General features: G+C 37.0%; 2 protein-coding genes across 4 annotated transcripts; one reads left to right on the top strand and one right to left on the bottom strand.

Annotated features, from left to right (window-relative positions):
* Window positions 1-1,338: 1,338 nt before the first annotated feature.
* LOC112756679 (ATP-dependent Clp protease proteolytic subunit 5, chloroplastic-like) lies at window positions 1,339-7,125 on the top strand. Its single transcript, XM_072220362.1, has 6 exons — window positions 1,339-1,362; window positions 1,460-1,552; window positions 1,695-1,860; window positions 1,908-1,916; window positions 2,079-2,212; window positions 2,833-7,125. The coding sequence occupies exons 1-6, from the start codon at window positions 1,339-1,341 to the stop codon at window positions 3,028-3,030; spliced, it is 624 nt and encodes a 207-aa protein (XP_072076463.1). The 3' UTR covers window positions 3,031-7,125.
* Window positions 7,126-13,250: 6,125 nt separating this feature from the next.
* On the bottom strand, window positions 13,251-17,105 carry LOC112758309 (uncharacterized). 3 transcript variants are annotated; one of them, XR_011873901.1, is made up of 5 exons: window positions 16,528-16,940; window positions 16,274-16,417; window positions 15,371-15,766; window positions 14,030-14,244; window positions 13,251-13,729 (listed from the first exon to the last, which is right to left on the bottom strand). XR_011873901.1 is itself a non-coding variant. In XM_072219844.1 (4 exons), the coding sequence occupies exons 1-4, from the start codon at window positions 16,611-16,613 to the stop codon at window positions 14,241-14,243; spliced, it is 630 nt and encodes a 209-aa protein (XP_072075945.1). In that variant the 5' UTR covers window positions 16,614-17,105; the 3' UTR covers window positions 13,903-14,240. The 3 variants fall into 3 exon arrangements, 2 of the variants coding, with proteins under 2 accessions (XP_072075945.1, XP_025662721.1); XM_072219844.1 differs by lacking the exon at window positions 13,251-13,729 and having other exon boundaries at window positions 13,903-14,244; window positions 16,528-17,105; XM_025806936.3 differs by lacking the exon at window positions 13,251-13,729 and having other exon boundaries at window positions 13,903-14,257; window positions 15,383-15,766.
* Window positions 17,106-18,085: the final 980 nt, after the last annotated feature.

The raw sequence follows: 18,085 nt of genomic DNA, 5'->3' as shown, positions 1-18,085 counted from the left end.
AATAACCATCCGAGTACTAGCGATAATAAACATCTTCCCAAAAGTTTAAACTGATTTTGGGGTTAACTCTTGACCTTTCGGATCTAGCGCTCTAATACCATGTCATGATACCACTCATCTCAAAAGTTTCAACTGATGAGAAAAGGTAACACTAATAATTATATCTCTAATACTTCCTAAACTTCCATTGTACACATTATATCTATAAATATTTCATTAGCTCCTCATACTTTCCCATGTTTCTAATGTTATGTTACCAATGCAAAATATATTACATTCAGCAGGTTCAACAATGGAATTAGTAGACAACAATAAACTAATCTTTCGTTTATATGAAACAACAAATACAGGTTCAGCAATGGTCATAATAAATAGCACCATTACAATTCTGACATCTTTTGGTTGTAACACTAAGTAATGAAATTAAGTTCACAGCTACATCCAAAACAACCCGAATTACAATAACCAATAGCAGGGAACGGATCCTCTCCAGTGCCAATAAAAATTGACACCCTCCAGTGTTTAATCTAACTGTGATATTTATGATACTGTTTTATTTAACCCACAAATCATTTTTGCTTTTTCAGTTCGACTAGACCTTTCTTCTTCTTCACACCATTCCATATCTCTTCATCTTTGAGAAACTCCTATCTCTCCGAGCTATTGATTTTTATGATGTCATGCGATGCTAATGAGTTTGAGACAACACACCTCTGCCTTCATAGTTGAGATTTTAGTGCCTTCCTTCGTGTTCTTATAACAAAACTAAACAATACAAACTAAAACTCGATCACCGTTGATTCTTCACTTCTTCTCCATCTTAAAATATTATTAAAAATTAAAAGGCTGATTTTAGTTAGCATAAGAAACTTTCATGCCAAACCATTTGCATTTCATCATCGGCATCCACCTCATCTTGGTCACAACAACATTTTTTCCAAGTCACGAGTAGTTAGTTCCTTCAACTAGATGTTAGTCTCGTTAATCAGCATCAATAGCTTAGATGTATTGACAACTTGAATAGATGGGGAGGTGCTGCGATTTATTATTTAAGCGAAAAGTGTGAATAAAAACTCAATTTTATATGAGGTTGAACATGTCTTTGTCTGTTGCGCACTTCGTAGTTTTTCTCGCACATAAAAGCATTGTTCTCGGTCGACAACTAATCCTTTTCCATTCTCTCTCTACCAGCAATGTCTGGAGCAGAGCCAAATTTCTTATTCAGGAATTTAAGGTTCATCATTATAGACAAAGGTGATTTCATACCTACATAGATCACTTAACCCTCCATGTAAATATTTAACGTGTTACATTGGAAGTTTAGAGTAGCAGTAGTTCATGCTAGGGTGTTTGGTCCATAAGGTATATTTGTTTTTCCTTATGGTGGTAATGTTAAGCTGAATTTTTGTAAATCAGTCTTTCAACTATTATAACGCTGACAATATGATTTGGTAAATAGAGAATAATACGTTGCGGCGGAGCAGTTGATGATGACATGGCAAACACCATAGTTGCGCAGCTTCTTTACCTTGATGCTGTTGATCCTCAGAAGGTTTTTATCCTTTTCTTCGTTTCAATATGATTATTACCTTGAACCTGTCTTTAATCTTTACAAGTTTCTAGTGTGTTAAAATCAACTTTCTCTTTCTAGTGCAAGCACTGTATCAACTAATATTATGTTATATGTTGAACAGGATATTGTCATGTATGTAAACTCTCCAGGAGGATCAGTTACAGCAGGTAATGCAATAACTTGTCACTGTTTTATGCAAACATGCCTTGTGTTATATATATTACAATCTATTTGTAGACTTAAAAAGTTGTATAAATTATTATTTGGAAAAATGATGGGTTTGTTTTTATTTTAACTGTTAGGCATGGTAATGTCTGATTCTTCTTCGGGTTAGATCAGCATAGTTTACTTCCACTCAATACTTTTATCTTAAATTCTGCTAGATAATGTCTAATGCTTTTGCTGTTGGATTAAATATTATCAGCCATCTATATTTATTCATCTATAATGATTCTCTAAACTTACAATTGTTCCATGATTTTATTTTTTGTTTTCTCTATATGAGAAAAATTTGGCTTTCTAACATTTCATCTATTCCTCATTACTAAAGGAAAGAGATATAGCTTGCCTAATTCAAGAATAATGATTCACCAACCTCTTGGTGGAGCTCAGGGAGGGCAAACTGACATAGATATTCAGGTATAGACCCCATTTTCTTCCTTTTTATTTCTACTGTATAGACCTCTTGCTTAGGTCTAAAGTTTGTATACTTCTATTATTGTAAAGCTAACTGCATAGTAAAGCTGGGTAAGTGTTTTGCCATTTGGTACAACTCAAATTTATCATTGTTGGTCTTGAAATTTCAAAGATTATAGTACATTTTGTTTAAAACTTTAAATAGCAAATGGATAGAATTGGTTTTTGACATACAGGGAAAATCCTTTTCGGAAATTAAAAGTTTAATTCAGTCTGCAACTAGAAATGGTGTATTTTCAAATATCAGAATATTTTGGCTTAAATAAGTTTTTGGTCTCTAGAATACCCGTTCTTTGGTTTTGGTCCAGCAAAATTTAAAATGTTTATATTTTAGTCTCTGCCGTTAATTTGCTCCATTAAATGTTGACATGGCAAGTTGAAATGCTGATATGGCAAGATGTTTCACGTCACCTCTTTACGGAGCAAACTAATGTAGACTAAAATAGAGACTTTAAAAATTTTTTTGGCCAAAGAAAAGTTATACAGACCAAAAACCTATTTAAGCCGCTTTTTTTTTTCGTACAATTCTTGACAGAAAATTAATCATCAGTCATGATCCTCAGGCAAATGAAATGCTGCATCACAAGGCTAACCTGAATGGGTATCTTTCTTACCACACTGGACAAAGTTTGGAAAAGATTAACCAGGACACAGACCGCGATTTTTTCATGAGCGCAAAAGAGGCCAAAGAATATGGACTGATAGATGGTGTCATAATGAATCCTCTCAAAGCTCTCCAGCCGTTAGAAGTTGCGGTTTGAACTGCGGAGTTGAGATTTTTCACTTCAAGGTAAAACCATCAAAGCGTACTTGTTAGCTAAGAACAATCTTCTTGGCTGCTGAGTCCAATTTAATTATGCTATCCATGTTGGTATTCATGTAATTACGTGCCAAAAAGTTCAGGTAAAAATTGATCATAGGATGTGCCTTTACCCTTGAAGCTCTTATCTTCACTCTGGAGATAACAGGGCAATCTTTCTTATATCTTTTATTTTCAGCTTATTGTTGTATTATTCTTAGAGAAACCATGAAATGGCCTTTCTGAAGAGGTGTTTTTCGGACATAGTAACGGCGTTGTAGTTCTTACCGGGGGAAAAAGAAAATCTTGATTTGTATTTTTATGTTTCTAATGGATTCGGATTCATTCATTTAATAAAAGTAAAAAACAGAATTTTACTTGGTGATGCCATATTTTGTGCATGTTCGTATATTAACGTTATAACTTATAAACGTTACAGAATATAATAATAAAACGTGAGAATAATTGTCAGGATTTTTTTATTTAAATTAAATAATTATAAAATTTACCAAAATATATAAAATATAGAATAATTATTTAAATATACAGCATACTATATTTCGGGTACTGAGATCTTGGATTATGACTTGTGACGAACAAAAATTTGACGTATTTTAAGTGCATTTGGAATATGTTTTATGTGGAAAAATGGGTACTGAGCACTCGAGATAGATTCAAAAGTTGATCCAGGTTTCAGTACTCGAGATATGATCAAAAATGGAAAGGGGGTCACAGCACTCGAGATATAGTCATAGGCCTATATATATTGGTTGCAAGGAAAATCTAGTAACTTTGTAACACCTTCAGTTTGAGTTCCTGAAGTACAAATGGCTCTTTGACAATATGGATCGGTCTTGCATCTAGTTTGACTACTTGAGAACTTGAGAAGAGGGCGATCCTCCACCACCACCAATCACGTCACGAACCATAACATACTACTCCATGACATGTTGTGACATTGGTTTTGGATGTATGTCAAATATTACCTTCACATGCTAATCACTTTCAAGCCAGAATAACTTAATAAATCCACCGCTTGAAAGCGCTGATAAAAATCTATATGCAACTCGTTCAATCTTCTTGAAATATATTCTCCTATATTGTTCAGTATGATAGTCTTTATGGCATGCAGGATATCAACACAGTAAGTACTTAACATCATCACAGTTGAATTAGACTAAAAAATCATTCATTTATCATTGGTTTTTACTATCTCATTGGGATAAATTACAACAAAAAAGAACTTATTATTATCTATGCAAACAAAGTTAAAGGATAAAGAGAGAATAGAAAAAAGAATGAATTGTGAGTACTAATGGTTGAGGGTGGGAGAATATATATAGAATTTTTTTTAAAGATATATAGGATACAAAAAAACTAGACCATAATACACCTATCTCGAATACTATGGCGTTAATTTGTTTCTGACTATATCTCAAATCCTATGATTCCCTTTCTAGATTTGACTATATCTTGGATACTGAAACTCGGATAAATTTTTAAACGTTTCTTTACATAAAATATATTTTGGGTACACCTAAGATACGTTAGATATTCAGTATCTCTTTTCCTGCGTAAAACGTACACTCAAAATACGTTAAATTTATAGTCCAAAATTTCAGTATTACATCCGTATTTAAATTTTGCTCTTAGTACTCAAAATATAGTAAGTTATGTATTTAAATGATTATCCTATATTTGATGTATTTTTATAAATTTTATTATTATTTAATTTAAATAAAAAAATCCTAATTGTCACCTGAGCTACCTAACCTCACCTCTAAACAAGAGAGTATATATTATCTTATTACATTCAGGGTGCAACAAGTGATCAGTCCTGAAACTATTTCCTATGGGGTAGGCAAAAATACAATCAAGCAAAATCGAGATAATTGTTACAAATTACAATTTGTAATTAATTGTTTTAGGGTGTGTTTGGTTAAGGAACGAATATGAGATGAAAAAATTTATATAAATGTTTTTAATAATTAATATATAATTATACATTACTTATAACTTTTTATAGCATGAAAAAAGTAAAATATTATTTTTGTTTCTAACGTTTGGGGTAAGTCATAAAATTGTTCATAACGTTTAAATCGTCTTATTTAAGTCTCTAACGTTTTAAAATTGGCTCAATATTGTTCTGCGGTTAGGATCCGTTAACAGAATTGACGGTGAGACAAAATTAAGACGATTTTAAAATGTTAGGGACTTAAATAGAACGAAAACGTTGAGGACAAAAATGATACATAGAAATAAATTTTAATTTTATCCTTCAATAATATCAATTTTTTACAGTACATAGTTATTCAATTATTTTTTAATCACATCTAAGTAAATTATACTTAATCACATTACTTTCATTCTAAATAAATTTATTTTTTTATAATTTTACTCTTAAAGATTTTTACTCATTATGAAATGTTTGTAGAATGACTAATACATAAACTTGTGGGAAAGAAAAAATAATTTCAATTTTTTTACAATAAATAATTACTTAATTTATTTTTAAATTTTGCTCTTAATAAAAAATAAATTCACTTAGAAAAAATATTTTGATTAAGAATAAAAGGGCAAAATACTATAATAAGCCAACATCAATCCAAATTTACCTATATGAGCCAAAATGAAAATCGATACAGCAATGAGCCAGATCATATTTTTATGTAATTCGAACCAGGCTAGTTCGAACTTCATCTTCAAATAAATCGAACTAGAGCAGTTCGAATTTCAAAGAAAAAATTGAAAGTAAATCGAACCAGCCTGGTTCGAACTAGGAATGCAAGTAATTCGAACCACTCCAGTTCGAATTATGGGTAAATGAGGTCATCATGTAATTCGAACCACCCTAGTTCGAATTACGCTTAAGCTAGGTTGTTAGTAATTCGAACCACCCTGGTTCGAATTACTAGTGATTGGGCTATATAAGGAGTTCGAATCAGCCTCATTCGAACCATTCTCACCTTCCCCTGCCCCACCAAATCTCAGAGAAAACGACCCAGATTCTCTCCGAGAAAGACCTGAACGGAATACTCTGCTCATGGGGGACGATCCGGCACGGTTATATCGCTTGGACGGAGTCGCCCATATAGCTGGGGTCATCAACGAAGAGGTTAGTACGGAAATAACTTTGTTTTACCGGTACATGTGAGTTAGTGGTTTGGCATGCGGGTTAGATGTTGGTTTAGTTGGTGGTTTATTTTAGCGGTTTATGTCAGTGATTTCTGTTAATGGTTTATGTTAGTGGTTTTTGTTAGTGGTTTATGTTGGTGGTTTATCTTAGTGGTTTATCTTAGTGGTTTATGTTAGTGGTTTATCTTAGTGGTTTATGTATGTGGTTTATGTAAGCGGTTTACGTTAACGGTTTACGTTAGTGGTTTATGTTAGTGGTTTATGTAAGCGGTTTAGTTGTGGTTTTATAATGTTAGATCTTTTATACATAGTAAGATTTTTTGGTTTAGGGATTATCGTGTTGATTATGTTTGTCACCGGTAATTAAGCTGGTTCTAATAATGCGGTTCATTTCTTCCACAGCCTCAGCGATGCATCAGGAGCATGCGGCGGTAGCAGGGCATGGTCCTGGATGACAGATACATTTCGTACCTGCAGATGGCTGGTCTTTACCATCTTGCAAGGCTGAACGATAGATGGTTCCGGTTGGACGAGGCCCTTGTCAGTGCATTTGTTGAGCGATGGCGTCCGGAGACGCACACGTTTCATATGCCGTTCGGAGAGTGCACGATCACACTGCAGGACGTGGCATACCAGCTGGGTTTGCCAGTGGACGGGCGTTACGTCAGCGGCTGCCTATTAGAGTTCCATGTATACATCGATGGTGGCCGTCCAGCCTGGGTTTGGTTCGAGGAGTTGCTTGGAGTGGTACCTCCTCCTAGCCAGGTTCAGAAGTACGCGGTCAACTGCAGCTGGTTTCAGGAGACGTTTGGTGAGTGCCCGGAGGGAGCTGATGAGGATACTGTGCGTCGTTATGCCCGTGCATACATCATGATGTTGTTGGGCACGCAGCTTTTTGCGGACAAGTCGGGCAACCGCGTTAACATTAGATGGCTTCCGTTTGTAGCTAGGCTGGAGGAGATGGGGACCTACAGCTGGGGTTCTGCAGCACTGGCATGGTTGTACCGGTGCATGTGCCGTGTGGCGAACAGAAATATTATCAAGCTAGCGGGCCCACTTCAGCTACTTCAGTCATGGATTTTCTGGCGATTTCCTCGGTTTAGGCCTGCAGGATTTGAGACGTTCAGCTGGCCATTGGCCTCGAGGTACTTTACTAATCTTTGTCTATTTCAATTTACTACACATAACCGCGTGTTCATTCATAATGTATTGGATACCCTAAGCACACATATAAGTAGCGGTAACACATGTGCATGTTGCAGGTGGTCAGGTTACATCCCTTCCAGTAGCGAGAAGGGTCCTAGAGTTCAGACGTGGAGGCTCTGGATAGACCGGTTGCAGGATAGAGAGGTCAGTATGTTACTTAATAAGTTTTTTTATTTAACCACGATTTACGAGTTGGGATCACGAGTTGCCCTGACATTGTATCGTTCTGGGTGCAGTTTATCTGGATGCCGTACAGTAGCCCCGACGTACTTCAGGTCGTGCATCCCGAGGTTTTGGAGCCTCGGCATATGGTGCTGTGGCGGTCTGTTACATCGCTTATCTACTTTGCCGTCATAGAGTGGCATCAGGTAGACAGGGTTCTTCCGCAGTTTGGAGGGGTGCAGCCCCGTCCACAGGCCGCCCTGAACATTGACTTTCTGATGTCGAAGGACGGCAGAGGCGGCGATCGATGGTTCCCGTCCCATTTGCAGAAGTGGCATCAATATTGGGACGACCGTACGGAGAGCGTGCTGAGATTCGATGTTGTTGCTGACCCTGGTCCGTCGCATCAGTTCTTGGATTGGTGGAGTCAGCACGGGAAGAGGTTTTTGTCTCCGGATCCGCAGTTGGGCGATCCGAGAGCCGTTGCTATTCCTGTTGAGGCCTCACAGCGGGGAGCTGGGCGAGTACCTGAGATGGATCGGCCTGACGACGTGCCGGACAGGAGGCGGATTGATAGGAGAGCTCGCGTGGGCACACGTTGTAGCCAGCGTGACTGGGGGTGGCTTGAGCGTGCTATGGAGGCTGGCGACAAGGCCGGCCCCGCTAGGGGTCGACGACGACATCATCCTGGCAGAGGTAGAGGGCGTGCTGCGGTTCATGCCGCTGCACCTGACCCTGAGGACGATGACGATGATCAGCATGGGCCCGAGGGCGGGGATGGTGCAGGGGCGGCTTCAGTTGCTGGTGGTAGTACCCAGGATGGGGTGCACGGAGGTGAGTGGTATGGCTCAGGGATGGGTGACGGGGCTGAGCCTAGTGACGCTGGACTTGGGTCCGGTCCTTTTGGACATTACTTTGTTGGAGTACCCACCGACGACCAGCCTCAGCAGGACGGTACTCCATGGGTTATTCCCGGATCACAGTGGCAGGACTTCCTTGGGGCAGATACGCTTGATGCGGACTTCGGCAGTCCACGGTTTCTAGCGGAGATTTCGGCTATCATGCAGGAGGACGAGCCGGGCAGGAGGCGTCCTCAGACCCCTGGCACGCAGGCACCCTTAGATGTTGATCTGAACGAGCCTGCTACGACACCTGTTGGTGACCAGTTTAGTTTGGGAGGTATCCCACATTCCGCTTACACCGCTGCATCACAGTCTGTCGCCGGGCCGTCTGCCGCACCTGTCCATTTTACGCCACCCGCACAGCCTGCCCCGCATGAGGACGCAGATGAGATAGAGGATGAGGAGCCGTTTATCCGCAGAGGTCAGAGGCCACGGGTTTCCCGTCGTTGTGGGACAGGCTCCCACTTGTTTAGATGATTTACATTTCATGTATTTTGGACGTTAGGGTTCACTCATGTACCAAACCGATGTGGATTACTGTTGTTACTTTAGAGCTATTTTTCCTTGTTGTTTCCTCATCTTATTGTACTTAAAAATCTGGTATTTACCTAGTGGATTAGTGACTATGTATTATCATTGAATCATATAACACTTTAGTTATCAACTTTTGCAGTCATGGGATTTCTAACTATATTCAAATGCAGATGCAACTTTTTCATTACTAGAAGGTAAAAAGATAAACAGATTACATAAGTCATCTTACATAACAAGTAACAGGAAAAATAAAATCAATAAACACTAACAATAACAAGATCGCTACTACTGGCCCCCCGTGTGAGACGGTCCTCCAAGCTGTGGGCAACTCCTGCGGGTGTGTTCGGGTTGGCGACAAAGGCCACACCTCTTTGGCCGATTCGGATCTGCCTCGTCCATATTCGTCCGTATCCTAGTGGATCTCGGACGACCCTCTCTCGCACGCCTCTTGGCAGGGTCCGGGATCACGGTTGGCCCGTCGTAAGGTGGCCAGAATCCCTCCGGTATCGGCGGTGTGAATCCCATCTGGTACACACGGAACACTGAACTAATCTGATACACGCTGTGAACATAAGAGGACCAGGTAACCCGTGAGTAGGCGCAGCATGCAAGTGCGTGCTGGCACGGGAAATGAAGTGCCTGGAAGTACCCGCAGTCACAGGTCCGGGACGCAAGCGATACTCTGTAGGTACCCAATGAGAAAGAGCCCGTCGGAGTGGTCTCGGCTACGGTGAACTCGGAGTTATCCCGGTCATACAAAGTCACTGTGAAGCACCGCGAATTCTTCAAGTTGGCCTCTATACACTTCACCAAGTACTGACTGAATTGCTGTCCGGTTCCCATCTGGGCCTCAGCCTCTCTACCCTTGCGAACAAAGAGTTTCGCAAGCCTTCCATATGTTGCCTTCACCAAAGAGCATACAGGGAGGCTTCTGACACCCTTTAGGATTGAGTTCACACACTCCGAGATATTCGTCGTCATGTGACCGAATCTCCGTCCCTCGTCACGATGCTGAGTCCATAAGGAATAATCAATCCGGTTCGCCCACTCACACATCGCCGGGTCTTCAGACCGAAGAATATCAAACCAGTAATCAAACTCAACCTCGGTCTTGGCATATGCGGCATTCACTAGAAGCCTACGTGCATCCTTGCCCTTGAAGGTAAGGGCAAAATTAGCCGCTACGTGTCGAATGCAGAATGCACGGTATGCAGATGGAGGTAACCAACCTCCGTCCGGAGCCTCAAGCGCAGCCTTTATGCCGTTATGCCTGTCCGATATAACCAGAAGACCGGGCTGCGGTATCACGTGCTGTCTAAGGTGGGAGAGAAAGAATGACCAAGACTCTGCATTCTCACCTTCTACTAGTGCGAATGCAACGGGTAGAATGTTGGAGTTCCCGTCCTGTGCAATCGCGATGAGCAAAGTACCCCCGTACTTCCCATACAGATGGGTCCCATCAATGCTAAATAAGGGCTTGTAATGGTGAAATGCCTGGATGAGCGGTGGAAACGTCCAGAAAAGTCTGTGGAAAAAAGCTTGAGACTCGTCTACTTGTCCACTAACTCGAATGGGACTCGTCCGTAGGATTGCAACAGTACCAGGCATCGTCAACTGGACTCCCAAAACCCACCTGGGGAGCTCGTTGTATGACTCATCCCAGTCACCGTATACGAGGGCAATTGCCTTCTGCTTCGCCATCCAGACCCTCCTGTAAGTCGGCCTAAACCCGAAGTGTGCTGCCGTGGCATTTAGGAGCACCTTGATGCTGACGGATGCATCAGCCCTAACCATTGGCATAACGAACGCGGAAATCACATGATAATCCAAGCTCCTGTGGTCACTCGAGATGGAGGTCGCAAGACAAGTGTGAGGTCCATTGTACCGCTTGACCTCCTAAATGCCCTTGCGCTTCCGCAGACTCAGTCGAATCAACCATGTGCACCCATTCCCAAACTCAGAACACTTGCCCACATAACGGCGATGATCAGACTCCACAACCTTGTACTGTACCCCTCGCCGGATGCTGTAAGTCTTCACACTTAACAGGGCCTCGTCTTTATCCTGAAATTGCTGACCAACCTGGAACTCTGTCAAACCAGCAGTCCCTTCAGCATCTCTAGCTCCGAATCCAACAGAGTGCCCTGAAACACCCTCTTTCCTCATGGCATCTAGGTCCAAAGAGGAAAAATGTGGTGGATACTGCTGTGTGCCAGAACTAGAACCACCGACTACCAATGCAGGCTCAGTCGCTCCAACCTCGTCGCCGCTGTCATCCTCAATCATATCCGGCTCGACGTCGTCCTCCTCTACATCACCCAACACTCCGTCTCCGACGCCAACCGGTGGAACTCCCTGTAAAGTGTTCGGCAGAATATCAACTGATCCTACCACGTCGCCTACTCCATCATTCAGATCAACAGCAAAAGACGGGGAGGCGACTGGTTCGACCGCTGGCTCGTACACAGGGACGGACGAAGAAGCAATGGCAGGCCTGGAACTCGAACCGGCTGCCGCTGCTTCAGTGGTGGCATTCCGGTTCGAACCCCCTGAGCTGGATACCACATCAACCAACTTTGCCAACAACTCTGGTGTTCTCACCTCGGGAAACTGCCTCCGACATAGAAACATGACTTGCAGGTCCTCATCACTACCAATCGTGAAGCAATCATACTTCACCGTATCCTGCAAGACAGTGATTGGAATGCGATAGAAAAACTTCTTCACTCGCTTCGCACCTTCCAGACCAAGTTTCATCAGCACAGATCTAACAAGATCATCATAGCTCGTCGTTGGTTTCACGACAATACAGAGAGGATCCTTATCTGTGAACTTCACACCGGAGCGAGTTTTCCTCTTAATGGATCCTCTATGGTGAACCAAAACCACAAAACTCTCCTCACTAGCCATATTACACCCTCTATGAGAGCAACTCACGTTTAGAACCATATATATACTGCACTGTCTACCACTAAATCGAACCGAACTGGTTCGAATTCAGTTTGTGTAATTCGAACCAGCCTGGTTCGAATTACTTGATGCAGCATCTCCCCATATAATTCGAACCAGCTTGGTTCGAATTATGTGCTACGTTTTCCTCCCAAGTAATTCGAACCACCCTGGTTCGATTTACTTGAATGAATTTCTCTCTTAGTAATTCGAACCACCCTGGTTCGAATTACTCATGAATAGAGTTCGAACCACACTGGTTCGAATTATATAAATATAGGGTTTGGCTCATTGCAAAAACGAATTTCACTTTGGCTCATTTAGGTAATTTGCAACTTCCCTTGGTTTATTCTAGTTTTTTGCCCAGAATAAAATTAAAAAAATGATTGAATAATTATCTACCGTAAAAATTTGATATTATTGAATAATAAAATTAAAAATAAAGTTTAACTAAATTAAACATTAAAGAGTTTTGATGCATTAGGGACAAAATGTACAATTTATACTTTATTGTATATGTATCATTTTTTTTCTTTTTCGCAAGTTTATGTATTGATCATTTTACAAATATTTCATGATGAGTAAAAATTTTTAAGAGTAAAATTATAAAAAAATAAATTTATTTAGAATAAAAGTAATGTGATTAAGTGTAATTTACTTAGATGTGATTAAAAAATAATTGAATAAATATGTACCATAAAAAATTGATATTATTGAATGATAAAATTAAAATTTATTTCTATGTATCATTTTTTTCTCAACGTTTGAGGTAAGCCTTAAAGTTTTTCTAACGTTTAAATCGTCTTATTTAAGTCTCTAACGTTTCAAAACCGTCTTAATTTTGTCTCACCATTAAGTCTGTTAACGGATTTCTAACGGCAGGACAACATTGAGTCAATTTTAAAACGTTAGAAACTTAAATAGAACGATTTAAACGTTAGAAAAACTTTAAAACTTACCCCAAACGTTGGGGATAAAAATGATACTTTACTCTAATCTTTCTAATTTTACTTTTCTAATCAAACACTATTAAAGATAAAACAATGGTAATTTGGTTTCTTAAACCATAAGTAACATTGGCTTAGTCTTCAAAATATTCATAAATAACCGTTGAGTAGTGCCAAGGAGTGGCAATTATATTGCAAAACAATACATATTTTTAAAGGACATCATAAAAAATGTTTTATTAAAAATATTTATTATTATACTCTTAAAAATGTTTGTAGAATACAAGTTAATTAAATAAATTCTATTTGATATTATTGTTCAAATCTAAAATTAAAAAAAAAAGATAAATAATCAACAAGCTATAATTCAAATAGCATAATTTTTCCATCCTCACCTAAGATTCAGAATTTCAATCTCACTCCTAACTTTAACAAAAAAATAAAATAAAAAGGTAAATAGAAATAAGCGAAGCGGGTGTTCATTTTTGATACTGATAAAATCCAAAAATAAAATAAGTGTCTGGTGTTGGACAAAAAGAAGGGAGTGAAGAGAATAATGATAGGAAGAAAAGTGGCAAAGGAAAGCAAATCAACACTAACTCCTCCATCATTTTGGGCACCCAAGAAAAAGGGATCACTTGGTCCTTGCTTAGTGCTGAGTGCTATGCAAAGACAAAAAAAGAAGAGCACTACCTCGCGAACCTCGTGCCATTTATCATTTATCTTTCAATAAAAACCAAAAGTAACATCCAATGCCATTGGCCCCCCCATTCCTCGATCCTCTCCCTCATGTCTTCCAACTCCAACCCCAATTCCATGTGTGCACCTTTTAAAATAAAAATGATCAAATTTAACCAATAATGATGATTTTTAAAATCAGAAACTATATTACATGAAATAAATGATTATTTAAAGATAACTTTATAAAAACTGTAATAGCTGATGATAGATTAAATTAAAAACGACTAAGTCCATGCTTCAAAAGTTAAGAAAAAGAAATTGAAAATCTAACCCAAATGGATATATCAGGAGATAAATAACATATCTGAACAATAATACTACTATAGATAGATACATTCTTCTAGGTGGTGGCAATTATCCAAATAAAAAAAAAAAAGGCACACACGTGAATCAAGAAGGAAAAACGGGAATCCTTTCATCGGATAAAATGCTCCTCGTGAAGTGCAAGAAAGGTGAAGACATGGGCAACTCCTCAAGCTCATCGAAGAAATCAAGTTCATCTGATTTTTTCGTTGTCAAGTTCTTGATCTGTGCATAGCATAGTGGCTCTTCCTCTTCTAACAAAAGATCTATTCTTTCATGGCTTTTCTCACTGCTTAGCTTGAATGGATCCAGTGACGGACCCAGAAAATTTATGGTAAGGGGGCAAAAATAATTCACATTATTATCAAAAGATATATTAATTTAAATTTAAAAAGAGCTCTTTTATAAAAGCATTACTACTCGCACTATCAGATTTCATAAGATAATAATAGAGATAAAAAACAGCATCTTATGAAATACTATATTCCAATTAATTGCTAAATTCATCAAACCAATCAGCATTAAATTTACCAAAAAAAGTCCCAAAATATGTTTGTAGAAAATTATATTCTCTTGGTTGACAATGATCTTTTCACAAATAAATTTGTCTAATTTCATCTCTGTCATTTATATCATAATTTAAAATTTTGGGTCGTTGTTCAGGATCAACTATGAAACTTTTTACATTGAATTTTAAAAACTTTTTTTTATTAGAAGAGACTAATGAAGTGACTTCAGATTCTAGTGGTAGCTTTCTTTTAAAATATTTTTCCATTATTATTTCTAAAAATAAAAAATATATATTCTAAATTAGTAAATTGATCGATTCACTTTAGAAATTTATATGCAACATAATTATATATAATAGAATAGAATGAAAGATAAACAAATAAATAATAAGGATCACTAAATCAAAAATAAAATAAAATATATAAATTCATGAAGAGAATATAAAAATAGATTAATACCTAAACTATAATTGTTTGAATTAAAATTTGCAATCGAAAATATGAAAAGAGAAACAATAAAATTGAAAAAAAACATAAAATCATAGAGAGCTGTATAAAACAAAATAGAGAATTTAAAATTTACCTGTTGATGAAGACAAGATGACCACTAAACAAGGAATAGAAAAAAAATGTTGAAAATATGAAACTAAGAAGAGAGTTTAAGAGAATAAATGAGTGACGACTAGGATTTGAGAATGAGAGAAGACTAAATTTAATTAGGTTAACTCATAATCAAAATGATAGCAAGATAAAATGGATTCAAGGTTTTAAATAATTAGTTTAATTTATTTGTAATGGGATCATTTAAAATTTAAAATGGGGGCATATTATATATGTATATATTTTTTTTTGTTTAAAAAAATTAAATGAGAGTGGGGGCAAGTGCCCCCCCATGGTTCCATGTAGGTCCGTGCCTGAATGGATCTTCTTGGTCTACAACAACAATATCTTCATGGCTGCTTATTGGAGACTGCAAGTAATGGAAACTCTTCTCATCAGCCGTGGCCATAGACACAGTAGTAGTACTTGGCTTCTCATGATCCGTGCTGTGTTCTTCTTCAACCTGTTCATGCTCATGTTCATGTTCTTGTTCTTGTTCTTCCACCTTTGATAGTTCTTCTTCTGTGGTTTCTCCAGCTTCTTGTTCTTTTGGTTTTTGTGATAAATTCTGGGTGGAGATTATTGCATCAGGAGAAGGGTGATTATGTGTAGAGGTGTATGTGATGATGAGCATTGAAGCATCTGTTCTGCATCTCTCTACTTGCTTCTTCGCTGAACAACCCTTTGACGTGCTGCATCTGTAATAACCCCTGCACAGTTATCATACCAAGATTAGATTTTGTGAGATCTTCAAGGCATAGCTAGGTGACCAAAATCATGGGTTGAAATTGAAATTGAAATTCCTTTTACACACTAACGACACATTAAGATTATGTTTTGAAACTGTCCTGAGACACTAAGTGACACAAGTTTAAACAAAGTCTATCTTGAAATAAACTGTCTCCATATTTTGTGTTACCAATAAGTACTAAATAGGCTTAGTTTCTCTGTATTTACTATTTACTCCATCAAATCTAACCATAATGAATGCTACTAACAATAGTAAGGAACTAAATTAATTGCTTTGGAAACCCAAATAAAGAAAAGATATTGATTGCTTTGCTTCTTTGGGTTATAATTTCTATAGGGGTTTGGAATTAAGAAGGACAGAATATACATATATATGGGACTAATTAAGGATACATATAGATCATAAGAACATTATTACATGATGATGATGATCTAGTATAGAAATTAAACAAAGAAGGTGAATTAACCTTGGATATGGAGACCCTTTGATTGGCTTTTGTCCATATTTCCTCCAAGACCAAAAATCTGAAGGTAGCCCTTCATTCTTCAGTCTGCTGATATTGTTTCCCTCTCCTATCCTCACCCTCACAACAGTTTTCTCAACCATTTTCCTGCCACACATGCACATACATCAACATGAAAACCAAAAGTTGAACAAAATAAACTTTATGTTTAAATTACATAGCCAAAATCAAACATCAGAACTGCATATTATGTCCACCTTTTCTTGGATGCCTGAGTTTCTGATGATTTGAGCTCCTCAGAAGTTTCTTCTGATTCAAGTTTAGTGGATACATTGGCGTCCATAGTAGAAGGTATAATATTATGCCTCTTGTTGCAACAATCAGTGGCTGCTATAGCTAATAAGGTTGAGAGTATGTAGTAGTTTTTGAGATTCAGTTTTAAGCAAAGTGGATCTTACTGATTAGAGAGAGAAATTGGAGTAGGAATAAGGACAGTGAATAGTTATGAATAGATAATGGCAAAACCCCCCAAGTTGCTTTCTATCTATCTTTTCATTCATTTAATATAAAGCCATATGATCAACTACGCACATATATCACTACCACCAGCTCTCATCAACCCCACCTTACTTATAATACATTATTATTATGATTATATGATATGATATACATTAACCTCATTAAATAAAACAGATATTTTAAGTAGTGGCTCTACGAGTCCCTCAATGCCACGTGGCTGCATGTCCCATGTGAAAACCAAAGTTAGCCGCCTCAATGAAAATCCAATTTGTGAGGAAAGATACATTGGCAACTTCCAATGCACAACGCCATCCATGAATAATGGTGGGAAAATTATCTATCAGATATTTAATTCATTTAACATAGAATAAGTATAAAAAATTAATTTTTATTTAGTTAATATTAGTTCATTTTTTATTTTAAAAATATGTTTTATTTTTATATTTTAGAATATTTTGCTTAAGATTAAAATTTAAAATTTAAAATAAAAATCATTAAAAAAATAATTGATATTGATTAAAAAATTAATTTTTTAATTAAACTTATTTGATAATAAAAGATAGAGAAATTTTAAAAAATTCAGTAATTTTTAATATTTTTTGTTATTATTTAATTAGTACAAATACTAAATTGTTTTTAACAAAAAAATTATTAATTCACGTGTGTAAATTTTGAAAAATATAAGTGCAAATTGTATTGATTTATATGTGCAAATTCTTATAAAAATAGATGCAAATTATATATTATTTATATGTAAAATTTTTATAAATATAGGTACAAATTATTTTTTATCACGTATTAACTAAAAATAATAATATTTATTGATCAAGTAGTATTAACAGGCTAATTTTTTATATGAAAATTATTATTATATTATTCTCAATTATGGAGAAGTGGTGTATTTTAATTTAGTAGGGAGATAATAACAAATACGAGGGTTTGATTTGTGTTTTAAAAATTTTTAAAAATTACCATTCACAAATTAGAGGGTCAGATTTGTGTAAGTTGACAAATCAGATGGTCGATTTTGTATTTTAAAATTTTTTAAAAAGTTAATATTCACAAATTGGAGGGTCAGATTTGTAATCTTCTTAGAAAAAAAATGCACACCAAATTTTATATATTATTAAAAAATACTACTATAAATCCAATATCAAAATTAAAAGGGTTATGCTAGATAACCAATTATTTTCTTGAACAATATGAACAACGGATATTAAAATTGACCCAATTCAAGTAAAACACACTACACTCTAAATTATTCATCTAAATCTTAATATTAGAATAACCATCCGC

The sequence above is a fragment of the Arachis hypogaea genome, chromosome 16 (assembly GCF_003086295.3).
Source record: "Arachis hypogaea cultivar Tifrunner chromosome 16, arahy.Tifrunner.gnm2.J5K5, whole genome shotgun sequence".
In the NCBI taxonomy this organism is placed as follows: Eukaryota; Viridiplantae; Streptophyta; class Magnoliopsida; order Fabales; family Fabaceae; genus Arachis; species Arachis hypogaea.
The sequence above is the reverse complement of the archived record's forward strand: the minus strand, read 5'-3'. Positions and strand labels throughout refer to the sequence as shown.